Here is a 26,542-nt window from a genome sequence, read left to right as displayed (position 1 = left end):
GCAGTCCACACACTGAACTGGGACATGCTACGTTAGAAAGTCTGCAGTCCACACACTGAACTGGGACATGCTACGTTAGAAAGTCTGCAGTCCACACACTGAACTGGGACATGCTACGTTAGAAAGTCTGCAGTCCACACACTGAACTGGGACATGCTACGTTAGAAAGTCTGCAGTCCACACACTGAACTGGGACATGCTACGTTAGAAAGTCTGCAGTCCACACACTGAACTGGGACATGCTACGTTAGAAAGTCTGCAGTCCACACACTGAACTGGGACATGCTACGTTAGAAAGTCTGCAGTCCACACACTGAACTGGGACATGCTACGTTAGAAAGTCTGCAGTCCACACACTGAACTGGGACATGCTACGTTAGAAAGTCTGCAGTCCACACACTGAACTGGGACATGCTACGTTAGAAAGTCTGCAGTCCACACACTGAACTGGGACATGCTACGTTAGAAAGTCTGCAGTCCACACACTGAACTGGGACATGCTACGTTAGAAAGTCTGCAGTCCACACACTGAACTGGGACATGCTACGTTAGAAAGTCTGCAGTCCACACACTGAACTGGGACATGCTACGTTAGAAAGTCTGCAGTCCACACACTGAACTGGGACATGCTACGTTAGAAAGTCTGCAGTCCACACACTGAACTGGGACATGCTACGTTAGAAAGTCTGCAGTCCACACACTGAACTGGGACATGCTACGTTAGAAAGTCTGCAGTCCACACACTGAACTGGGACATGCTACGTTAGAAAGTCTGCAGTCCACACACTGAACTGGGACATGCTACGTTAGAAAGTCTGCAGTCCACACACTGAACTGGGACATGCTACGTTAGAAAGTCTGCAGTCCACACACTGAACTGGGACATGCTACGTTAGAAAGTCTGCAGTCCACACACTGAACTGGGACATGCTACGTTAGAAAGTCTGCAGTCCACACACTGAACTGGGACATGCTACGTTAGAAAGTCTGCAGTCCACACACTGAACTGGGACATGCTACGTTAGAAAGTCTGCAGTCCACACACTGAACTGGGACATGCTACGTTAGAAAGTCTGCAGTCCACACACTGAACTGGGACATGCTACGTTAGAAAGTCTGCAGTCCACACACTGAACTGGGACATGCTACGTTAGAAAGTCTGCAGTCCACACACTGAACTGGGACATGCTACGTTAGAAAGTCTGCAGTCCACACACTGAACTGGGACATGCTACGTTAGAAAGTCTGCAGTCCACACACTGAACTGGGACATGCTACGTTAGAAAGTCTGCAGTCCACACACTGAACTGGGACATGCTACGTTAGAAAGTCTGCAGTCCACACACTGAACTGGGACATGCTACGTTAGAAAGTCTGCAGTCCACACACTGAACTGGGACATGCTACGTTAGAAAGTCTGCAGTCCACACACTGAACTGGGACATGCTACGTTAGAAAGTCTGCAGTCCACACACTGAACTGGGACATGCTACGTTAGAAAGTCTGCAGTCCACACACTGAACTGGGACATGCTACGTTAGAAAGTCTGCAGTCCACACACTGAACTGGGACATGCTACGTTAGAAAGTCTGCAGTCCACACACTGAACTGGGACATGCTACGTTAGAAAGTCTGCAGTCCACACACTGAACTGGGACATGCTACGTTAGAAAGTCTGCAGTCCACACACTGAACTGGGACATGCTACGTTAGAAAGTCTGCAGTCCACACACTGAACTGGGACATGCTACGTTAGAAAGTCTGCAGTCCACACACTGAACTGGGACATGCTACGTTAGAAAGTCTGCAGTCCACACACTGAACTGGGACATGCTACGTTAGAAAGTCTGCAGTCCACACACTGAACTGGGACATGCTACGTTAGAAAGTCTGCAGTCCACACACTGAACTGGGACATGCTACGTTAGAAAGTCTGCAGTCCACACACTGAACTGGGACATGCTACGTTAGAAAGTCTGCAGTCCACACACTGAACTGGGACATGCTACGTTAGAAAGTCTGCAGTCCACACACTGAACTGGGACATGCTACGTTAGAAAGTCTGCAGTCCACACACTGAACTGGGACATGCTACGTTAGAAAGTCTGCAGTCCACACACTGAACTGGGACATGCTACGTTAGAAAGTCTGCAGTCCACACACTGAACTGGGACATGCTACGTTAGAAAGTCTGCAGTCCACACACTGAACTGGGACATGCTACGTTAGAAAGTCTGCAGTCCACACACTGAACTGGGACATGCTACGTTAGAAAGTCTGCAGTCCACACACTGAACTGGGACATGCTACGTTAGAAAGTCTGCAGTCCACACACTGAACTGGGACATGCTACGTTAGAAAGTCTGCAGTCCACACACTGAACTGGGACATGCTACGTTAGAAAGTCTGCAGTCCACACACTGAACTGGGACATGCTACGTTAGAAAGTCTGCAGTCCACACACTGAACTGGGACATGCTACGTTAGAAAGTCTGCAGTCCACACACTGAACTGGGACATGCTACGTTAGAAAGTCTGCAGTCCACACACTGAACTGGGACATGCTACGTTAGAAAGTCTGCAGTCCACACACTGAACTGGGACATGCTACGTTAGAAAGTCTGCAGTCCACACACTGAACTGGGACATGCTACGTTAGAAAGTCTGCAGTCCACACACTGAACTGGGACATGCTACGTTAGAAAGTCTGCAGTCCACACACTGAACTGGGACATGCTACGTTAGAAAGTCTGCAGTCCACACACTGAACTGGGACATGCTACGTTAGAAAGTCTGCAGTCCACACACTGAACTGGGACATGCTACGTTAGAAAGTCTGCAGTCCACACACTGAACTGGGACATGCTACGTTAGAAAGTCTGCAGTCCACACACTGAACTGGGACATGCTACGTTAGAAAGTCTGCAGTCCACACACTGAACTGGGACATGCTACGTTAGAAAGTCTGCAGTCCACACACTGAACTGGGACATGCTACGTTAGAAAGTCTGCAGTCCACACACTGAACTGGGACATGCTACGTTAGAAAGTCTGCAGTCCACACACTGAACTGGGACATGCTACGTTAGAAAGTCTGCAGTCCACACACTGAACTGGGACATGCTACGTTAGAAAGTCTGCAGTCCACACACTGAACTGGGACATGCTACGTTAGAAAGTCTGCAGTCCACACACTGAACTGGGACATGCTACGTTAGAAAGTCTGCAGTCCACACACTGAACTGGGACATGCTACGTTAGAAAGTCTGCAGTCCACACACTGAACTGGGACATGCTACGTTAGAAAGTCTGCAGTCCACACACTGAACTGGGACATGCTACGTTAGAAAGTCTGCAGTCCACACACTGAACTGGGACATGCTACGTTAGAAAGTCTGCAGTCCACACACTGAACTGGGACATGCTACGTTAGAAAGTCTGCAGTCCACACACTGAACTGGGACATGCTACGTTAGAAAGTCTGCAGTCCACACACTGAACTGGGACATGCTACGTTAGAAAGTCTGCAGTCCACACACTGAACTGGGACATGCTACGTTAGAAAGTCTGCAGTCCACACACTGAACTGGGACATGCTACGTTAGAAAGTCTGCAGTCCACACACTGAACTGGGACATGCTACGTTAGAAAGTCTGCAGTCCACACACTGAACTGGGACATGCTACGTTAGAAAGTCTGCAGTCCACACACTGAACTGGGACATGCTACGTTAGAAAGTCTGCAGTCCACACACTGAACTGGGACATGCTACGTTAGAAAGTCTGCAGTCCACACACTGAACTGGGACATGCTACGTTAGAAAGTCTGCAGTCCACACACTGAACTGGGACATGCTACGTTAGAAAGTCTGCAGTCCACACACTGAACTGGGACATGCTACGTTAGAAAGTCTGCAGTCCACACACTGAACTGGGACATGCTACGTTAGAAAGTCTGCAGTCCACACACTGAACTGGGACATGCTACGTTAGAAAGTCTGCAGTCCACACACTGAACTGGGACATGCTACGTTAGAAAGTCTGCAGTCCACACACTGAACTGGGACATGCTACGTTAGAAAGTCTGCAGTCCACACACTGAACTGGGACATGCTACGTTAGAAAGTCTGCAGTCCACACACTGAACTGGGACATGCTACGTTAGAAAGTCTGCAGTCCACACACTGAACTGGGACATGCTACGTTAGAAAGTCTGCAGTCCACACACTGAACTGGGACATGCTACGTTAGAAAGTCTGCAGTCCACACACTGAACTGGGACATGCTACGTTAGAAAGTCTGCAGTCTACACACTGAACTGTGACATTTTCACATCCCTTGTATGTGCTTTCTAGTTCGGACATTGGAAAACAAACAGTAGGTTAATCCATCCTCAAAGCTGAGAGGCATTATTGCCTTAATCGTGGTAAACGTTTCCCTACGGAGAAATAGGGTATTCTGAAAGATGAGCTGCGTCTTGGCATCCATTGTAAAACAGCTAGTATGTATTCTGTGTGGTTTCTAAGATCCATGTGAGGCCACATATGAGATATAAGCTTACTGTATGTGTCGCAATGGATAACTTTTCACTTCAACCTATGAACATGGATTGAGGACTGCCAATAGTAACACAGGTAGCAATATATTGAGATGAGCGTGATGCAACACAGTCACACACAGTATCTGTGCACAGATTCGCTTCAGTCTAAAGACTGTTCAGCATGGAAGCCAGGGCACCAAAACAGGGGAGAAGTTGAGCCTTGCACTTCAACGCTCTAGGTTGAGTGGAAAAAACCCAGTGTGCTGTTCTGCATCTATGTCATATCGCTGAGTTTACCTTTAATAAAATTTCTATAGAGATGAGACTGCTATAGGCCTACTCCTAAATGTTTGCAAGTATACATGATCACTGTTAGATTGATAATAAATAGAAGTCATTCAAGTACAAGAAGAATAACACAGCTTTATTCAAATTAATTTTGGCGACATTTATTCGAGCATGGTCATTTCCAAGAGAAATAACAAATTCAATAATAGCCTACTTAAGACATTTTAGGAATTTTCCATCATCAACACCCCCTTTATCTTAATCTCTTTACCTGGATGACTAAAGTGGATTTTTATTGTCAAAAAATACAGTGTTTTCACAATATTGTATCAAAAGTTCCCCAAATTTCGAATTTCCAGTAGTTTAAAGGAAATAAAATGATAAGAACTAAATTGACAATTTTAACAATGACTGTTTTTCCAAATACCATAGAGTGCTTTCTATTCATGATTTTCTCCAATAGTCAATGACAGAATCCTTTACTAAAATATATTTGTTGAGGAACTATAATACTGTACACTACAGTATGAAATAAATACAATTAGGAAATATAAAATGAGTCACATAAATAAAATGGCAATCTTAAAATGTGATTGAAATGTAATTTATGCTTGGGAAAAAAATCTACAAAAACAAAAGTAATACTGAAAAAAGGTAATGAAAAATACAGAAAATTGCACAAACATGTAAACTAATGAACTGCTGTCTCTATCGATGCTAATACTGACATAGGTACTTTGAAAAACTAGGTGAAATATTGATTTAATGCTGAAGCCAGAGCAAAGATAATACAAGTAAACTCTGATTTTTACACTGTACAGGGATGGCACTTGCAGAAACGCACAGGTGAAAAGGTTTGCATATAAGGCTTTCTCTTGAGAAAATAAAACATACTAAGTCTCTTGTCTGTCATATGGAGCCCTTCGTATTTCACAATTCTCTATTTCATTCTGTCACTTCATTCTAGTCCATTTTAAGACTCACAACATCCAAATCACACAGGTTTAAAGTTTCCTTCACATAAAGACAAAAAATGGTGTGGTTAGTTTGCCGAGCAAAAGGGAGGGTAGAACCAAGGACATCACAGTAAGTAGTAGACAAAGTACAACACTGACGGACTGCTACCAAGTCTTCAAGCACGGTATAAATATACATAGGGTTTTTTAAATAGTTTTTTATTGTTTTTGTAGTGATTAAAGGGGCAGAGTGCAATTTCCTGGTTTGGGGTATGAACACAATAAAACACAAGGGTTAACAACATTATAGCACCACACAGCTTTTAGGCCTTATTTAACACTGTACATTAAAGACAGCTTCATTTAATTTGTTTATTATAATGATAATCATTTTACATCATAATGTTGATTCTTAAATAATCCCACCCAGCTTGTCGTCTCAACTCTGATGTTGGCAGTCAGTCACCACATTCCATGAGTTCATCATTATGAGCTTCTGAGAAGCTACAAGTTGCTTGACTTAGCCACTGCAGTGCCCTTCTGAAAACATAGCAAGTGTCATGTTTGCTGGAAGAATGGAAAAAGGAAATGAAACAAACCATCATGACAAATATTTTCTGCAAGATTTTTTTTTGCCTGACTGCAGAATTGATTTAATCTGCTTCCTAATGGTCTGACTTGGTGTCTCTTTTCCCTTCTGTTGAACTGTCATCCATCGAATGCGCCGCATCTTTCCCCTCATCATCCCTCGCTGTGTCCATCCTTCCGTCACCCTCGTCCTCTCCTTCCCTGAAACTTCCCGCCTCTCGTCTGTCTGTCACCTCCTCATACGTCTCGTCCACTTCCCTCTGTCCTCGTCCTCCCCTCATCCCTCCTTCCGTGCCATCCCTCAGGATGGTGTCGCCCCCGTCCTCCAGCTGGTCCTCGGGGTCTGAGTAGCCCAGCGGCCCCAGACCCTGTAGGTAGGCCCTCCTCATCAGTATCTCTGTGGGTTCCATGGGGCCCTGGCCCTTGTCCCAGGCCTCCCTCTCCTCCGCCTCCCTCTCAGCTGCCTCCCTCTCTTCGGCCTCCCTCTTGCAGTAGGAGTAGCGGTGGTTCATGTGCTGGGAGTAGGAGCCTGAGTGAGAGAAGCGTTTGCCACACTTGTCACATTGGTATGGCTTTTCGCCAGAGTGCAGACGCGAGTGCTCGATGAGGTGGTGCTTATGTTTGAAGGCCTTCTTACAGATTGTGCACTGGTGTGGTCGCTTTCCTGCGGAGACACAGGAGACAGGGGAGAGGAGGTGTTACTACAGTGTTACTATGGTCCCCTTCTCTAGAAACACAGAAAAACACAAAGGGAAAAGAAACAGTTCTTCAGGAGAACAGACACGTAGTACACATGTAAAATTACAGTGAATTTAGTCTGACTTGACACAGAATGTATTGATCATGTTATGTGCATACTGAGTGTAAAAGCATGTATATCATCAATACGGATTTCTTCATTCCCTCCATCATGGTGTAAATAATTATAGGACACAATAATGATAGGAATGAGTAATGTTGTGATTGTACAAATAAATACAAGTACATTTCTCAAATACATTTTAGATAACAAAACAAAGCGTTAAAAGTTAACCTCAATTTATGGTTGACAATCTAACTTTAGAGTTAATTTCAGTTGCTGCTAGAAAACACTGGGGGGAGTCAGGTGGAAATAAACCCCCTCAACACTCTATGATGGGCGGGGCCGGCGAGCAGCGAGCTAAGCCAGTGAACTCAGATGTTTCGAACACCAAGCAAGGTGAAACTGAAGCGCAGCCTGGCACCAGTGACAGTGTGTTCTCATGACATCATAGGTCTAGATTAAAACGAGTAGGATTAGGCATCCTTCACGGGATGGTGTGACAGTTATATTTATAGGAGGAGGACCTTCACACCACTAGCCCCCTTTGCCCCTCTTCCCCACCGCCGCAACATGCAGCTCCTCGCACTAAAGGTTTACTACAACCCTGCTGCGCTACCGGAAATATATTCCCTTCCATCTGACTTGTATTAGACAAAATGGGCCTCTGAAATGCAAGTTCAATCGGCCCATATAATAGCACCCTTCCAAAGCGCACATCCCACGCTCACATGCACAAACACCTCCCATCCTACGAAAGCCAATACACATAAAGTACACACAGGCGAGCAGCCACGCAACAGAATGCACATACACACACAGACACACACACAGGCGATTCCTATCCTCAGATAGCCTTGGAATGCCTGCGACATCATTCATAGTTGGCATACTTTAAGTGCCCCCCCCCCCATCTCGCCCTCCCCACCTCCCCTACAGTGGGACAAAAATAGAGGAGACAGAGAATTCCTCATGGGGCATTCCATTACAGGATGCTGAAAGAGAGGAGTCCCCAGGAGGAGAGGTCACATCTTTGAAGATCATTTAAAAAATAACCAAACATGCCACACAGGCAAGCCTCCTATACGACCTGTCATTCTGTTAAATACCACCAGGGTCAACGCAGTAATTCTCGTCCCTGTCACTGAAGGCACAGTATATATACTGTATGTCCCTGTGTCTTAACATACTAGCGTGAACTTTAAAAAGACAGTCCCTCTTGAAGCAGAACGTTTGTTTCCAAAATGGCCACTGGTCCTGTTACTTCTGGAGACCATGTGATGATGTCATTTAGAATGCCTGGAGTCAGAATGACTACTACCATGGTGTCTGTGATGGATGCAATGATGCTCACTTCTACTTTTACTGAATGTTTATGTAACCGTTTTCATATCCAAACAGCCCACTATTCCCAAACCCCTTGTCAATAAGAAAGGAACATGTTAAAGGTCATGGATCTGAACACATTAGAATGTAAATTATGAAAGACGAGAGGAAAATAACAATTAAGATTGGTGGGGAAAAAATGATATGATCAAGAAGGGGGGAAAAAAAGAGAGAGGATGAAATAACAAAAAATAACAGCTTTCAATGACATAAAACATGGAGGGGGACTGGCACAAAGGTGAAGAGGGAGGGTGGGGTAGAAAACAACTGTCCAAATGTTATATACCTGTGTGTTCATATTTGTGTCTTAGGAGGGAACTGGTCTTCTGGAATGTTTTGTCGCACAAGTCACACGCGTACATACCACTTTCTGTCTTCTTAATCTTCTTCCGGGAGAGGAGCGATTCGTCTGTCAGGTCCTCCAGGCCTGACAGATAGTCCACAGTGCCGTCCAGTAGCTCCCCCTATGAGATGAGAGAGGCATATTGTTCAATTATATGCAAGTAATCCACACCTGTCACCTAAAACAAAAACACCTTCTGCTCTGAGTTTGATCCCAAGTCTGGACAGGACTTAGTCGTCGATCCGTACGACCTGTGTAAGACCCTTCTTACTGCCCAGGAGAGGAGACAATAAAAAGGGGAACATATGGGCTTTTTAAGTCTGTGTTGTGGATTTGATGTGTGGAGTGGACCTATATACAAAACAGGCAGCCACAGTACAAACTCATCTAATTACAGGAAATTGTTTGACAAAAACACAACTAAAAACACAACTAATACAACTAACATAATTTTTTTACTAATCTAAAACATTTAATTTGTTTTGTGTTGAGTGTAACTTTATCCATTAGATACTAATTTAAAAGGGCAAAATGTTTCACTAAAATTAACTTTAGTGAATGGACCTAAAACCACAAAAGGGCTTGCTTACCTGGAAACCTGGTTTCCGTTGGTACTTCCTCGACCTCTGTTGCATTTCAGCGAATGTAGCCGCCCCAGTTGCATAAGTGTAGGCCATGTGGGGCAGGAAGCTCATTGGATCCAGCCCTGGGTATGGCCTCAGGCCTGGGATGCTGGCCTGGGCCTGCATGAAGCTAGGCGGGGGGAATGCTCCATGTGGGGGCAGAGATGTGTACATGTGACCACCACCAAAGGGGTTGATACCAAAGATGGGGCTGGCACTCTTCTCCATCTGGTGTCCGCGGTTGCCTCTGTTGTCTCTCTCTGAGCCCAGGAACTCCTTCTTGATGTGGGCCAAGTCCATGGGCTCAGTACCCTGCTCGCGGCTGGAATGGTGGTGGTCACCGTTGCAGTCTGAGATGTAGCCGTTTGGTTTGGACCTCTTTTCTCCCAGTGAGATGCTCTTGCTCATCATGTGTTTTGGCAGAGAAAGGTCCAATGGTGCGTCCCCCCCATGGCCATCCCCTTCAGAGGCCAGGCTGTTTGGAGTGTACGAGCTGCTCTGGGAGTTTTTAGAAGAAGTGGAGGAGAGATTTAGAGGGGATGGAGTTCTGCTTCTAAGCTGGTTCAAGGGGTCTAGTGGTTTGTCACCCGTCTGCCTGTTTGCTGTAAACTGGTTGGCCTCTGAGTGTCTGTGGAGAGCGTCACGGTCACCGTTGGTGTTGCCACCGTGTAATTCAGCGAGTGCCATGATACGGTCCACGTGTTGCGCCGTGGACATTGGTGACCTGGTTAGCCTGTGGTGCCTGCGCTCCTCTGCACTGCTCCGCTCTGGCGGCGGTGACTGCTTCCTGGGGTTGGCATTGCCCTTGTTGTGTTGTTGTTGTTGCTGCTGATTCTTCCACTGGGAGAACCACTCAGTGACGAACTCCTGCGGAAGGCCGACTGCGATGGAGATCTTCAGCAACTCCTCTGAGTTGGGTTCTGTGTTCATGGCGAAGTAGGCCTTGAGCACTGACATGTGGTCCTTGAAGGGGTTGACGGGGCTGGTGGCACCCCTCTCTGAAAGAGAGGACAGCAGGGCGGCCTGCTGGTCTGAGGGGAACACTCCCCTGTGGCTGAGAGACACGTCCTCGCTGGGCTGAAGGTGGTTGATCTCCTCGTTCTTCTTACACAGGTAGCGCTCATGCTGGTGCAGTGGGATGGGCCCTGGGAAGGTCTCCTTGCAGAACTGGCAGGAGAACGGCAGGAATGGAACCAGGTGGCTCTCGTGGTGCGACTTGTCCTCATGATCCGTCGAGTGGTTGAGCCTCTCCTTCTTTATGTCCATGTTCATCTGCCTCTTGGAGTCATCGATCAGGCTCTTGGCCTCATTCACCTTCTCCAGGGTGTAGTCGATGATGCTCTTGGTGAGGCTGCCGTGGCCCACCGCCTGGAAGCTGGCACGCGGAGAGGACAAGGCCATCTTCTGTTCCTCCATCTGAGCCCCCAGCTCCTTCATATAGGCCCTGAGCTTGGAGATCTCCTCCGGGTTCCCATCCATCTTCTGCCGACACACCGTGTTGTCCACAATCTGGAGGACCTTCTGCACCTCACTCAGGTTGTTCCCCAGGGACCCGTATCCCAGCAGGGGCAGGTCCAACCCCATTCCACCCAGGTGCTGCAGGGGGCTCTGGGATGAGCTGTGGACCCCCAGGGGGCTGCCTCCTCGGCAGGCTCCATTCATGTAGCCCCCTGGTCCTCCGACGCCATATTGGGAGGCCATCAGTAGCCGGTAGTCGTTTAAGTCCATTGGCTCTGCCTTGATGTCCAGTTGGCCCTGCTGATCTTGGAGCCCCATGGGGCGGCCGTTCTCCAGCTTGTGGCGGAGCAGAGCCAGGGCGGGGCTTCCCGGGGAGGAGGCGGTGGAGTTAGGGGAGGAGCCAGCCTTGGCGTTGCCTCCTCCATTACTTACTCGTCCATTGACGGAGAACAGACCGACACACTTCTTGCTGCTGATGTGGGAACTGTAGGAGCCGGAGTGGGAGAAGCGCTTCTTGCAGTTGGAGCACTCGTATGGTTTCTCACCTGTAAAGATAAACAGGTACATACATTTCAAGTTACTCCATTTTGAATGCTTGCAATTGGCTGGTAGTGAAATAGCTGAAGATTTCTTTCAGTGTGAAAATTTGAATTTCTATTTCTATTACACGTCTATTCAACTCTCGTCTTCTTGAGCTATGGCCTCATCCATATGGCGGAATTAGCCAGTTATGAAACAGGTCTGAAACAGTGAGCTATTATAAAACAGAATGACTAATTTACTGACAGAGGCCAAAAAGGAACATTATCAATTTTACTCTTATGGCATGAGCCCTCTCTGTCATCTAGCCACAGTCACATGAATACATTTTAAAATGGTGGGCTGACGCCGGCTTGACTCATCTTAGTACCTACCGCTGTGAATGCGAAGATGCTCCTTCAAGTGATGCTTGTATTTGAAGGCTTTTCCACACTCAGTGCATTTGAACTTGCGGTTGCCGGCCCCTTCACTCAGCAGCTGGGACTGTGGAGGAGATAGAAAAGAGAGTTTTCACATCAGTGCCACCTAAACGTGTTGTGTGTGGGAGTCACAAGTGTGGGAGTCACAAATGAACCAGGCACTGGGCGAGATTTCAAGGTAGCTGGCCTTGAGAAGGAATGTAATGAACTTGTCTTAGCTTCAACGGTAGGCTACTTTGCAACACAATAACCCTCCGTCATAAACGTTAACTACATCTAACTACATAAGTATTTTTTAGGGTTTTATATCTGAAATGGTTTAATAAAAATGATGAAGCATGCAAGGAACTCATTAATCGATTTTGAGAATAGTTTGTGGGTTGAGTTTTTGTGTTCTGTTCAAAGGTAACTGTTTAGTGTAGGTGCATTTCCTGAAATTCAAATGAGTGCAGATAACAAATAAAAACAGCATGTAGAGAGATAAAGCCCCCACAAAGACCTTTATGAGAAAGATGTGGGAGGTTTTCATGGTACAATTTAAATTTCAAAAAAATCCCTTTTCACTAATGCTTGCTGAAGAATCTATATATCGGTGTGTGTTATTGTGTTTGTGTGATTGTGTATGTGTGTATGTATGGCAGCAGGTGACGTTTCAGGTTAGAGCATGTGATTAGGGTTAGACTACTGAATGTGGCTTGAAGGGGACTACATTGTGAAAATGCTAGCGATCTGAAAAATGGGGCCAATGACTGATGTGGTAGAACCTGCCTTTATAACCAAATGTGTGAACAATTACCCCATGCTAAAAATAAATTCCATTGCTCTAGGCACACAGAGGATAAGCAGAGTAGCACAATTCACATGTTTGCACCAATAGCACTCAGTAGCACTCAAATGGAAATCCCTCCACAGTCCGGTGCACTAAGGTAGCCTAGTCATAATGACCTTCCATAGGATCCTTTCTTTAACTCTTTTAACTGTAGAGGAAGTACAGAACTAAACAAACACTTCAAGTCATTTGAGGATTATGATACTCCAGATCACTGGGGAAAATACCATCTGCTCTTATTTAAGCCAGTCTGAAGGGGGATCAGGTGAGGGGGTGGCGGGGGACTCCGAGAGGAAGGAGGGTGGGGTCAGGTGAGGGGGTGGAGGGGGACTCCGGGAGGAAGGGGGGGGTCAGGTGAGGGGGTGGAGGGGGACTCCGGGAGGGGGACACCGGGAGGAGGGAGGAAGGAGGGGGTCAGGTGAGGGGGTGGAGGGGGACTCCTGGAGGAAGGAAGGTGCTTATTTGAGGAAATCTGACTATTATCACCACTATAAGTGGACAATTGTAATGATTGCACTGCTTATTTGCATGGTCCGTCATAAGAGACAGTTGTAGGTTCGTTTTTAGGACAGAAAAAAAGGCCTATACTTTTGGTTTTTTGTCTTTATGTTTACAAATTGCTGGTTGTAAATGGTTGTACTTGTACTGATTCCCTGGTTAAAATCAAAATACTAAATTAAATACAATTTCATCCATCACACGAATTGGTAAACAACAGGTGTAGACTAACAATGAAAAGCTTACTGGCGAGGCCAAACAACGCAGAGAGAAAGACAATAGAGAAATAGAAGACTGAAACACGTATTTAAAAAAAGTAATATTTAAATACACAATCAGTAACTGTCACACCCTGATCTGGTTCACCTGTCCTTGTGATTGTCTCCACCCCCCTCCAGGTGTCGCTTATTATCCCCGGTGTATATATATCCCTGTGTTTCCTGTCTCTGTGCCAGTTCATCTTGTTTGACAAGACAACCAGTGGTTTTCCTTGCTCCTATCTTTTCCAGTCTCTGTTTGTTTCTAGTCCTCCTGGTTTCGACCCTTGCCTGTCCTGACTCCAAACCCGCCTGCCTGACCACTCTGTCTGTTCTGACTACCAGCCTGCCTATCCTGTTGTTTTGTTTTGGACTCGGATCTGGTTTCTGACCCCTGCCTGGCCTGACCTCGAGACCGCCTATCGTCTGGTACTGTTTGGACTGACCTGGTTTATGAACTCTCGCCTGTCCCCGACCTGCCTTTGCCTACTCCCTTTGTTATAATAAATATCGTATTTCTACCATCTGCCTCGTGTCTGCATTTGGGTCTCGCCTTGTGCCCTTATAGTAACGATAACTAGGCTATATACACGGGGTACCAGTACCAAGTCGACGTACAGGGGTACGAGGTAATTGAGGTAGACATGTACAAATAACTAGGAATAAAGTGACAGATAATAAACAGTAGCAGCACTATCTATAAAACTGGTACTTAATAAACGCTATGCTCAGTGAAAGCACTGCGTATTGAACCATAGAAAATGGTCCAAATCTCTGCTACTATGTATGAGTGCTCATTTCTAATCAAATCTGGTCCATTTCTAGCAACAGCTGATGTAAAACGTAAGATGGCCTGAGGAAGGCAATATGCTAGCACATCCCACGCAGGCCTCACTAAAGGAAGACGTTTGGGGGAGCGCAACACAATGCAGCTGTGAACAAGCTGTGTGGGGGTCTGAAGCAGTGTGGGGGTCTGAAGCAGTGTGGGGGTCTGAAGCAATGTGTGGGTCTGAAGCAGTGCGGGGTCTGAAGCAGTGTGGAGGTCTGAAGCAGTGTGGGGGTCTGAAGCAGTGTGGGGGTCTGAAGTAACTTGTTTAATGTGAGAGGAGTAGAGGATGACAGGAAGAGGAAAGGAGAATACTAATTCACTCAAGAGAATATGATTCTCCATGCAGAAGAAAAGAGCATCCAGTCACCATGAGGAAGCCATTAAAGCCATTATAATTAACACAAATCTTAAAAGGAAAAACAAATGAGTGAAGGGCAGTGACCTAAAATGATACTGTGTGTTTCACCCAGATCGTTGGTCGACCCACACAACGATACAACAGTGTGAAGGAGATGAGATGAGGAAAGAAAAGAGTAAAAGAAAAACGGAAAAACATCACCCTGTCTGTCTGTCTGTCTGTCTGTCTGTCTGTCTGTCTGTCTGTCTGTCTGCCTGCCTGCCTGCCTGCCTGCCTGCATGTCTGCCTGCCTGCCTGCCTGCCTGTCTTACCTGATCGATCCCTGGCTTGTGCATGGCCATATGTCTCTCCAGCAGTGTTCGGTGTGAGAAGGTCTCGCTGCACAGTGGGCAGGGTATGCTCTCCTCGTGCTTCTCATGGCGGTACTTGATGTGCTCCTTGAGCGATGTCAGACGCTTGTAGCCCCGGTCGCAGTAAGGACAGATCAACAGTTGGGTGAAAGAATCTGGAGTCCCAGGTGACTGTTCTGTACAGGGGAAAGGAGGAGGAGTTGTCATAAGGTCAGCCAGTAGACCCTGATGGGCAGCATGCCCAGGTTGTAAACAGAGGAGGTGCAAAAAGCAACATGATTATCTCTGCTTCACAAAGACTCTATGTAGAGTCACCATCAGCTTACACTTGAACACAGACTACCCATAAAAGTCAGTCAGTAACACTATTGGGGACAAAGGCACAGAGGTGGAAGGCCTTAAATGCCGTTTCTCAGACTGCAAATAGTCAGAGATTTACTGTAAAATGGATTTTATGGATTCTCACCGTTTTCGTTTTCGTCTTGCCCAATGGTTTCGGGAGTTCCGAGTCGTGTCACTTCCTCTGGGGCTTCTGGGTAAATGATGGCGGTGTCGCCACGCTGGAGGTATTCAGCGATGCTGGCCGAGAGGCCGTCACTCTCCTCCAGTTTACTACACTTAGTGAAGTAGTCGTCAAGCTCTGACACCCCATTCATACCATTAACTGTATAAGATGAGGAGGAGGATGGAGAGGGGGGAAATGAGGAGGAGGAGAGGGGGAGGGGTAGGTAGAGAAGAAGAGAGAGGAAGACAAATGAGAACATTGGTCGGTCTCCATCCTCCTTCCCCCATTTTGAGATGTGCTGCACAGCTACATTATATTGGCCACACAGGGAAACAGACTGGTCTCTAAATGTGATGAAGGACACTGAGGGAGGGAAGCATTAAGCCACTACTTAGAGGGGAGTATACATTTAAGTTACCGTTAATGATGCCATATAATGGCCTTGACAAAGAAAAATAAGAGATAATTTCATCATTAAGTGATGTTCACAACCCATTTTAAAGCTTTTAGACATTTTAACTTAAACATTTCCTAGGGTAACGGGTAATTGGTTTAGATTGCAATTAGATTTTCTGGTTTACAGATCTCACTTAGAATTCTCTCTCTACATAATGTAAAGCAGAGATTTGATTATGAGTAAGAAGATGTGAGGCTATATCTGCTAAACAGTCAGTGTAGGTGTAATGGTACATCAGGTGTCTAATGTATTCATCAGCTGATTTAACAAATCAGGGCAGTTAGTGTGGCTACATTTATTTGTCTTAGGAGCTGTGACACAGATTCTGTGTTTAAATTTGTTGTTGAAAATATCCTTAAAACGAAGGACACTGAACTGTCCCCAAGAGGCTTGGATCCCTTGAAGTTACTTTAGGCAAGATTGTGTTGATAAAATGCTTAACTGCAAAGACATTGTGATTCACTGCCAGGACAAACTACAATTTTAAACCAATTTGAAAGTACATGAATCAAACAAATGAGATTTAGGTCAAAATTCAATTTTGTAGCAAGATGTGATTTGTGCTGCACTCCCACTCAACCTGGAGATGTTTGCTTTCCCTCGCTTTGATGCACGAGGAGGGACATTATCTCTCATGGCCCTTGACTGTGTGTATGTGTTTCCTATTAGGTATTACACCTGCTGCAAGGGGTTATAATCATGTCTCTTCCTAGTGTGTTATATATATATATATTTTTTTTTTAGGTGGTAGATCAGTTTTAATATTGCAGATAGATTGTAGCTTTCATCAATGTATGTGTCTGCATCATTTCCAATCCCCCATATATTGTTTTGCAAATGTATATATGGGGCTCCTGAATGGCGCAGCGGTCTAAGGCACTGCATCTCAGTGCCAGAGGTGTCACTACAGACCCTGGTTCGATTCCAGGCTGTATCACTACCGGCCTTGATTGGGAGTCCCATAGGGCAGCACACAATTGACCAGCGTTGTTAGGGTTTGCCGGGGTAGGCCGTCATTGTAAATAAGAATTTCTTCTTATCTGACTTCCGTAGTTAAATAAAAGTTAAATAAAGAGGGTGGAAGTCACCTGTACCACTTCCTACAGAGTGAAGAGACCGCTCTGGCCCCAAGGGATCATATTCATCCTTCCTTTCATCTATGAAGGAGAGGAGAAAAAGGCTCAAAATCAACTGTGGCTAACACAGCACTCAATAAACTGAAGTATGACCATTGTTTAACACTCGAGGCAAAGTCAACTAGAATGCACATGCTACCCTGACAATTCAGTGAAGTACCTCTTTCCATTCAACCACGGCTTGTAATATGAATGTATTTTCCTGATAATGAGGGACAGGCAGGCGAGGGGTGTACATATACTGTGCCCATTGTGTTTGTTCCCCCTGGCCACAGTCATGTGACTCCTCAACAGGAGTCACAAGAATCATACGCTTTCCCTCTTCAAAGGAGGGATATACAACACCCTTGCCTGCATGCTGCAGCAGAGGAGAGGGAGGGCGGGGGGGGGGGGGGGGGGGGGGTGGGGGGGGACAGTCAGATTTTCTACCCCCTCTTTCATTTACAGCAGGTTACTTTTCAAAACTTCCTTCCTCATGAGCAATGTGTCATACAGGAACTTGATACTGTGCTTTTTTATACCAAAATAGTCTTGCTATGAGTCAAATGAGTCACAAGGTACTATACACAACCTATTGAGAACATGTCAACATAGGATCCATGTTTATAGTCGATTGGCAGCCTGATAGTCAATTGGACTTTGTTGAAGGTAGAATGTATGGGAATTAGTAGGTAGCTATCCTACTTAAATTTCTAAATATTGTGGATGAAAACTATTTTCTTTCTCATAATTCCAAGATGAAATGTAATCAAGAAGCGAGGTCTCACACTTCTCCTTACAATGTTTCGCCCCTGCACCACGCAGATAAAATGGTGGTGCTGCATGTTTCAGTGAACAACTGCAAAAATGCATGCCTCTCCTGATGGGGAAAGCAAATGTTGCTTCCCTTCGCCTCAACTTCAGAATCACTGGCAGACTTTACAGAATGAGTTTCATTCAGCCAACATGGGGCTTTTTGTGGGTTCCAGGCCTCAGAGTAAGGACAAAGACATGTGAGTAACGCCCTGTATCACTGTCGTATAATCTAGACACTGTACTCAAGTTTCATTCTATTTTCAGTAGGCCCCTCCTTCACTACACTTACAGTACTACTTACACTGTATTTGAAATCTGAAATATAAAATGGAGGCTCTTTGTGTTTTTCACTCAGTAGTCTTTTCTTTCCTAGAGAGGCAGAGGCAAGATGGCGTGTACAGTAAATTAGCATTTCTGTTATTTTTGTGGTAAATCTTGATTCGATCCTTTGTGCATTCTCGATGTGACTCAGTACCTTGAAGTGACACCCAAGTCTTTTACATCTGTTACCTGAGTGAAATGAATATAACAAATATGTGGGTTGTCTATCTCTCATCTTTCATCAGTTTACATATAAATGTCAAATGCCAGTTGAATTCAAATCAAACCACTCAGCAAATAGCTAGGTTAGCATTAGCTATAATGGACTGTTAGCAGATGTGCTAATCTGCCATTGATTTATTTTTACAGCTTTCTTATAATGATCATGATAATAATGATTCTATACACATATGCTCCCCATATCAAGGCTCTTTTCATTTACATTTTGTTTTGGACTGGGTTCAAATTTTCTAAAACTATTTCCCAGTCCCTCATATTTCCCAATTCAGCAGCGCAGCTCGCCACCAAGTCATTAACAGAGACGGATAGTCAACGCAGGTCCATTTAAAAAAAGAAACTGTGTGTCTCGCATGAGTTTTCTCTGCACTCTGTATCTGTCAGGCGGCCACAGAATGGTGGGCCTATTAAGCATGTAAATGGCCGTCATAAAGCTCAGAATTTCATTTAGGGATGTTAATGAGTTCTGCAAAAGCCTGGCTCCCTCTTTAACGATCCCGTTTGGCTTCTAATTAAAAGTATTTGTCTTTGCAGCCCTGGCGACACCAGTTGTCCTGTCACTGATGCAGATGAGTTGGAAGGGGAGGGGGGAATGGAGAGGGAGGAAAAGAGAAAGAGAGAGAGGGTGGGTTGACAGGTTATACATGCGCTACTTGGTTATCATTGGTAGCTCTGCCTGTATGCGGGAGTTAGAGGCTCCGTTGGTCACAGCCCACTAAACTGAGTCTAATTATAAGAGTTACAATTATGGGTCAATAGAATGAAAGGCTGGCTGTTTCACAGTGCTTCATATATTGAACTAAAATATTGTGACATTCTCCTCTGCCGAGACCTTGAGAATATTGAACTGTTTGGAGTTGACTTTATTCCTCTGAATGTATGTGAAACCAATGAGGAGACAATGCTTTTAATGAGCCAAGACAACAGAGAGAGAAACATTGATGAGACAGTGCTTTTACAAAACCAAGACAAAAGAGAGAAGGAGAGCAAAGAGGGGACAGAGAACGGCGAGAGGTTCAGAGGTCAGAGGTGCTAGAGGGTGTGAACAGTCATACAGAGATGAGTATGGGGGTGAGGGAGGTGGTTTTGCGATGTGAGCCTGTGAAGCAGCTAGAGTGCTGACTGTATTTCAGCAGCAACACGTCTCACTATAATAGAGCACTGTGTTAATCTCTACAATCTCCTGTCAACCTCACAGAGATACGGAAATTGAAAAAATAGACAGAGTATAGAACAAAGCCATTTCCCAGGCTACAACTATTTTAGCAGAAACTGAAGAGGTGAATATACTGTATTATTATGAGTTCTGTAATTGATATACATAAGTGCAGTGTGTTGATTGATTTACGGTCAAAGCACTTTGTAAAAAAGGCTGATGTAAAAAAGGGTAACATAAATGCATTGGTTTGATATAGGCTACTAATTTATATTGTGCCGGTGTTGACGTGATCAGATCACTCACCAGTCCCATTGAGGTGTCTGTGTTGGTTGTCTGCCAGGCGGCAGGCGTGTTGGTGGCTCTGCCGCCCGTCCCTGCCCTCTGATCCCTCTGCTCCACCCCTGTAGGACAGCAGGGCGTGGCCCACCCTGGGTGATTCCTCCAGGTTAGGCACGCTGGCTCCGGCAGGGCTACCACCCTCCTCCCCATTGGTCAGGCCATTCTCCTCTGAGAGCAGCGTCTTGTCATCCTCGTCTGTCTCAGAGCTCATCTCCACCACATTCTCATAGGTCAGCACTGCAAGACACAAACAAAGACACCCTGTTAGGTTTCTAAAACAACATCCGCCTAACTCGGCTCTGATGGTAGTAAGGAGAAAGTCGCATTCCTGCTTTGAATAGTTTGGGGAGCTTTATATACAGAGCAGACAACCTAGGAACCAAATGGACAGCTTATAATATTACATCCCTGAACCTTGATAAAAATGTGGTTCATTTTGATTCAGGCTGAACTCAAGGGCCTTCACGGTAACCTATAAATATGTCGACTTTGGTGTAGATGAAAAATACTCTGATAAAGGTGCATGAGAAAAGCAGACCTAGGCCCAAAAGAAAAAGAGGGAGATGGGAACAAATAACATAACAAAATGTAAAAGCCATGACATCATGGGAACTAGGCGCAGGAAAGGGGGCCCTTGGGGATAGAAAATAGAGCCCAATTTTCAGGTTCATTTTGAGTTCTGTGTATGCCTAATAAAGCAATATTTCGCCAAGCTTTCATGCACGTTATCTCTGGAGGGCGCTGCCAACTCCATACAGCGAATGGGAAGTGGCTTAAAATTATGCGTTTTTTGAAGTCAATTGCTTGTTTGGAGATATTATTTTGTTCCCCTCAACAGTTTTTGGAAACTATAAACCTTTACATCCCAACGGCATACCATTCCCATTCCCAACACACACGTTCCCATGGAAGAGATTAAAAAATACGTTTTTTTCACTTTTCCCCTTTGGGTACATGGAGATTAGGCATTGCATATCTGTTCATAAAATGATCTTTGTCTGACTGTATGGTTCGGCACTTGCCTCCTGGACAACTGCACAACAGGTGCAAATTAAAAAGGGTAAGCATGGTGGGGTGGGTTGAAATCTGCTGACCCGGGCTGAATTCCAAGAGCAGCGGAGGGGGGTGTAGGGCGTGGGACAAAACCCTTTTTAATAAGAGGTGTGACCACAAGGATTTAGGGGGAGTTCAGACAGGGTAATGCCCTCTCTGATCAAAAAAGAAAAGAAAGAGAGATGGAGAGAAAGAAAAGGCTGAAAAGTGAGACGTGAAAACACGTTGTGTGGTCTAGGTATATGTTGGATATTATATGATTTCATTTAACGTCTTAACGTCGCGCTCACCCTCACACACCCTCCCCTCTTCAGTCCCGCCGCTACAGCAACAGCAGTGGATTTGACTTTTCGCTGAATTCAATATCTGACCCTTTTTTTAAATGTATTCTGAGCTAAGAGCAGTTTGGGAAAGACCAGTGAAAAGACCAGCTAGCATCCTATCCACTTTAGGAAATTATGTTTTTGCCATCTAGACTTGAGCGTGTTATTATGCCACAGAAGATAAGTAGGCACATTTACTTTAGGAAAGGATAGTATTCAACTCATTTCTTCCTGGAAAAAGAGAGAGAAAGATGCACGCTTCCCATTCCTAGAATAACTCACCAGCCGACAAAGATAAATGTTTGCGGGGAAAAACACGAAGACGACTGTTTGTTTGTTACTTTACTTATGTTGCTCAGATACTTGGCCAGTGTGTGGCTGTTTTGTATCTGTGTTGCGGTGGGTGGTAAGCGGTAGGCGGACGAAAAAAATTCAGTAACCTCCCAAACAAAAGCAATTCATTGAACTGTTTGTCTCCCCGGTCACATGGTCTAGTAGTGTGGCAGATGTTACAGGACTAAAGCTACAGGCTAAAGACTACAGAGCCTGGTTCCTCTCTAGGTTTCTTCCTAGGTTCCTGCCTTTCTAGGGAGTTTTTCCTAGCCACGTGCTTCTACATCTGCATTGCTTGCTGTTTGGGGTTTTAGGCTGGATTTCTGTATAGCACTTGTGAAAAGGGCTTTATAAATACATTTGATTGATTGATACAGGCTGGGATCTCAGTTGCTGTGTGTCTCTAAATCAATAGTTCTGGTTGGAAATGACTTTAGACATGCTACCTATACGTACAACCTGCCACTACTCTTGATGGTAGTTAGAAAACCGTTTTCTGTAGGTTTGAGTTAGGATAAAGCGAGTTGTAACAACTCTGCCACAGAGAGAGCCAGGGAGTGAGTGTGCTTTGTCTCCGGTGACATCTTTGATGGCGCACCACCCTTCGCTCCGTCTTGTCGCACCTCTATTGTGTGTGGAACGCCGCCGTTCCGACCTGCTGAACTCACAGAGATCCATTGTCTCCGCCCGTCACCTATCCATCGATCGATTCATTGTGCTCATTCAAGGAACCCGAAACAAAGCAGCAACAACGCTTGCTACTTTCATCAGACCGCTTCTCTCTGCCTCTCCCGCTCTCTCTCCCTCTCTCTCGCTCCCTCTGCTACTCTCTCTGCCTCTCTCTCTCCCCCTCTCTTTCTGCCTCTCCCTCTCTTTCTCCCTCTCCCTCGCTCTCTCTGCTACTCTCTCCCTCTCGCTCTCTCGCTCTCTCCCTCTCTCCCTCTCTCTCTCTCTCTCCCTCCCTCTCTCCCTCCCTCTCTCTCTCTCTCCCTCTCTCTCTCCCTCTCTCTGTCTGCCTCTCTCTCCCTCTCCCTCCCTCTCTCTCTCTTTTATCTCCATCTTTCTCCCTCTCTGTGTCTGCCTCTCTCCCTCTCTCTCTCTCGACTCTCCCTCTCTCACTCTCCCTCTCTTGCTCAGCTCCCCTGAATGAGACATTAGCTCCGAGTGAAACGTTTGGGGATCTCTAAATAATCTTAATTTAACCATTCACCTTTTTCTTTAAAAGGCAGTGGTTATTATGAAAATAAAAGCACCTCCACCTCTCTATAATGGTTTAAAATTCTATAGAGAGGCGCTGTCCACTCAGTAGTGCTGAATTTCAGCCTCAGCTGAGCTCCCTTAAAAGCATAGCTTTTCCAAAATAGCCTATTAGTTTAATCCAATTCATTAGATTTATCCGTTATTTTATCATTGTTTGCTTTTCTCAGTCAGCTGTTTAGAGCGCTCATTTCTTCGTTTTTCAGGTGTGTGTGGGTATTGGTGTTCTCCGTGGTCACAAGAAATCCACCATCTATTTAACTTTATTATTTTCTATCAAAATGTGTTTTCTTTCCTGGATCAGCTGATGATGGTCGACAATATCACTAGACAACTAGACATCAACGTGCTTCCAATCCATCCAGCTAGATTTTCGAGTTCTCAGTTGTTTTGTTACGCGAGATAAGCAGTTTTTTCTGAAACCTTGTGTGTGTTCATATTGTGTAAAATTGCCTTGGCTGTGATGGTAGGCTACCAGCAGTGGTGCAAGCCTAGTGGAGGGTAAATACAGGTAAACGCTGTTTACCCACCTTTTTCATAAATTTGCATTGAAAGTATAGGGAGCATGCATTTTTTTCACCACGACCCGCAATCAGAGTTTAGCCCCTTTATTTAACACACTAGGCTAGATCACTGGCTACAGGTAGGCCTATTTAAAGCTCAGGGTAATACACACTGTAGCCTAGGCTAGTAAATTAACTGTGTGTTAGGGTGACTGAACATGACGGTTTGTCATGTGACACTTCCGGCCTCATTTCATGTGTACCGACTACAAAGACGGTCAATTTGTCAACAAGACGCAATCACCGAATGTCATTAGGAATACTTTCTGGTGTTTTGTAAACAGATGTTTGGATGCTGGAGTTATTTCGGAGTGGACGAACATGCACAGGTAGCCTACATTTTTGAAGTGACTTTTTTGACAGTCAGATAATATAAGGCCATTCATTTCTATTGTTACGTGACATCGTTACTATTTGTTCCATAAAAAAGAGACCCTCCCCCCAGTAAGCAACGTTCCAAGCCGTGCTGTGTTGGCCGTCACAGACACACCTACGCCTGCTAACAGTTCCATCTGAAAATGATCACTGTGCCTCCATCAGAATATCATGTTCATGTTGCTGTCCGAATCATCTCTTGTATTTATCTCAACTCAAACATTATTTCCCCTGGCTTCCAGCCTAGCATTTAGTTTGGTACAGCAGGGGTTAATATAAGCCTAGCATTTAGTTTGGTACAGCGGGGGTTAATATAAGCCTAGCATTTAGTTTGGTACAGCAGGGGTTAATATACGCCTAGCATTTAGTTTGGTACAGCGGTGGTTAATATAAGCCTAGCATTTAGTTTGGTACAGCGGGGGTTAATATAAGCATTTAGTTTGGTACAGTGGGGTTAATATAAGCCTAGCATTTAGTTTGGTACAGCGGGGGTTAATATAAGCCTAGCATTTAGTTTGGTACAGCAGGGGTTAATATACGCCTAGCATTTAGTTTGGTACAGCGGTGGTTAATATAAGCCTAGCATATAGTTTGGTACAGCGGGGTTAATATAAGCATATAGTTTGGTACAGCGGGGTTAATATAAGCCTAGCATTTAGTTTGGTACAGCGGTGGTTAATATAAGCATTTAGTTTGGTACAGCGGGGGTTAATATAAGCCTAGCATTTAGTTTGGTACAGCGGCGGTTAATATAAGCATTTAGTTTGGTACAGCGGGGGTTAATATACGCCTAGCATTTAGTTTGGTACAGCGAGGTTAATATAAGCATTTAGTTTGGTACATCGGGGGTTAATATACGCCTAGCATTTAGTTTGGTACAGCGAGGTTAATATAAGCCTAGCATTTAGTTTGGTACAGCAGGGGTTAATATACGCCTAGCATTTAGTTTGGTACAGCGGTGGTTAATATAAGCATTTAGTTTGGTACAGCGGGGGTTAATATACGCCTAGCATTTAGTTTGGTACAGCTGGGGGTAACATAAGCCTAGCATTTAGTTTGGTACAGCAGGGGTTAATATACGCCTAGCATTTAGTTTGGTACAGCGGGGGTTAATATAAACCTAGCATTTAGTTTGGTACAGCGGGGGTTAATATACGCCTAGCATTTAGTTTGGTACAGCGGGGGTTAATATAAGCCTAGCATTTAGTTTGGTACAGCGGGGGTTAATATACGCCTAGCATTTAGTTTGGTACAGCGGTGGTTAATATAAGCCTAGCATTTAGTTTGGTACAGCGGGGGTTAATATACGCCTAGCATTTAGTTTGGTACAGCGGTGGTTAATATAAGCCTAGAATTTAGTTTGGTACAGCGGGGTTAATATAAGCCTAGCATTTAGTTTGGTACAGCGGGAGTTAAATATAAGCCTAGAATTTAGTTTGGTACAGTGGGGTTAATGTAAGCCTAGCATTTAGTTTGGTACAGCGGGGTTAATATAAGCCTAGCATTTAGTTTGGTACAGCGGGAGTTAAATATAAGCCTAGAATTTAGTTTGGTACAGTGGGGTTAATGTAAGCCTAGCATGTTGTGTGGTACAGCAAGGGTTAATATAAGCCTAGTATGTTGTGTGGTACAGCAGGGGTTAAGATAAACCTAGGATTTAGTTTGGTAAGCCTCGCTGTTCTGGGTGTCTGAACTCAGAAACAACGTTTCACTTTAGAAATTTGATCTCTGTAGTACCATACATAGAGTGAACGGTGCCCAGACGAGACAACTATTTTTGAGCAGGTCGAAATCACGCATCAACGTCATTGTCATGGACATATCCAAGTAATAATCCCAATTGAATGAAAGCTCTAACAAACAAAAATGCAGCTCGGTTCATTGTTTGACGTGACTGAGTTAGCTGAAGTTGACGAGCTAGCTAGTAAGTGACACGAACCTTAGCTATCCAGCCTGCATAGCAACCAATTTGTTTAGAATGGACGACCAGAACTTTTGCATAGCAACTATGCAACAATAATTAATGACTGGCTCGCCTCTGTAGCAACATGACCAAAATAACTAATAACCAGATTTTTGTCCGGACTATATCTCCTGGTGGAAGAATTCAATTGTATGAATTGACTTATCAAATTAACGTTTTAATGAAAATATATAATTCATTGTTATTGTTAAATACCATGTCAGGCTGAACAACGCCATTTACCTGTGACTGTATTCATGATACAGCACAGCCTCTTGTGGCTTATTTAAGCAATGAGGCATGGGGGGGTGTGGTATATGGCCAATATACCACGGCTAAGGGCTGTTCTTATGCGTGACGCATCGCGGAGTGCCTGGACACAGCCCTTAGCCGTGGTATATTGACCATACACCACAAACCCCCGAGGTGCCTTATTGCTATTATAAACTGGTTATCAAAGTAATTAGAGCAGTAAAAATAAATGTTTTGTCATACCCGTGGTATACGGTCTGATTTACCACGACTGTCAGCCAATCAGTATTCAGTGCTCTAACCACCAAGTTTAAAATACTTAAATAAACCCCATCATAATTTGAATATAGTACAAATCCACTAAATCCTATTAAACAGACATCCCAGTATCAAGACCACTAACTACAACTGTTT

The 26,542-nt window shown here is 44.9% G+C and overlaps 1 protein-coding gene across 4 annotated transcripts in view; it reads right to left on the bottom strand.

Moving 5' to 3' along the window:
• Positions 1 to 4,942: 4,942 nt before the first annotated feature.
• The window catches only part of LOC129816666 (zinc finger E-box-binding homeobox 2-like), a 78,300-nt gene continuing 56,700 nt past the window's right edge, over positions 4,943 to 26,542 (bottom strand). For 2 of the 4 annotated variants that reach the window (XM_055871422.1, XM_055871425.1), the window contains 8 exons: positions 19,974 to 20,246; positions 17,111 to 17,179; positions 15,527 to 15,724; positions 15,022 to 15,236; positions 11,895 to 12,003; positions 9,490 to 11,525; positions 8,843 to 9,020; positions 4,943 to 7,035 (listed from right to left, as the gene is read on the bottom strand). In XM_055871422.1, the coding sequence (XP_055727397.1) occupies positions 6,449 to 7,035; positions 8,843 to 9,020; positions 9,490 to 11,525; positions 11,895 to 12,003; positions 15,022 to 15,236; positions 15,527 to 15,724; positions 17,111 to 17,179; positions 19,974 to 20,246 (3,665 nt within the window). In that variant the 3' untranslated portion in view covers positions 4,943 to 6,448. The remainder of the gene's footprint in view (positions 7,036 to 8,842; positions 9,021 to 9,489; positions 11,526 to 11,894; positions 12,004 to 15,021; positions 15,237 to 15,526; positions 15,725 to 17,110; positions 17,180 to 19,973; positions 20,247 to 26,542) is intronic. The other 2 variants (XM_055871424.1, XM_055871423.1) reach the window with 2 other exon arrangements.

The sequence above is a fragment of the Salvelinus fontinalis genome, chromosome 19 (assembly GCF_029448725.1).
Source record: "Salvelinus fontinalis isolate EN_2023a chromosome 19, ASM2944872v1, whole genome shotgun sequence".
Classification (NCBI taxonomy): Eukaryota; Metazoa; Chordata; class Actinopteri; order Salmoniformes; family Salmonidae; genus Salvelinus; species Salvelinus fontinalis.
This window is presented reverse-complemented; position numbering and strand designations above follow the sequence as displayed.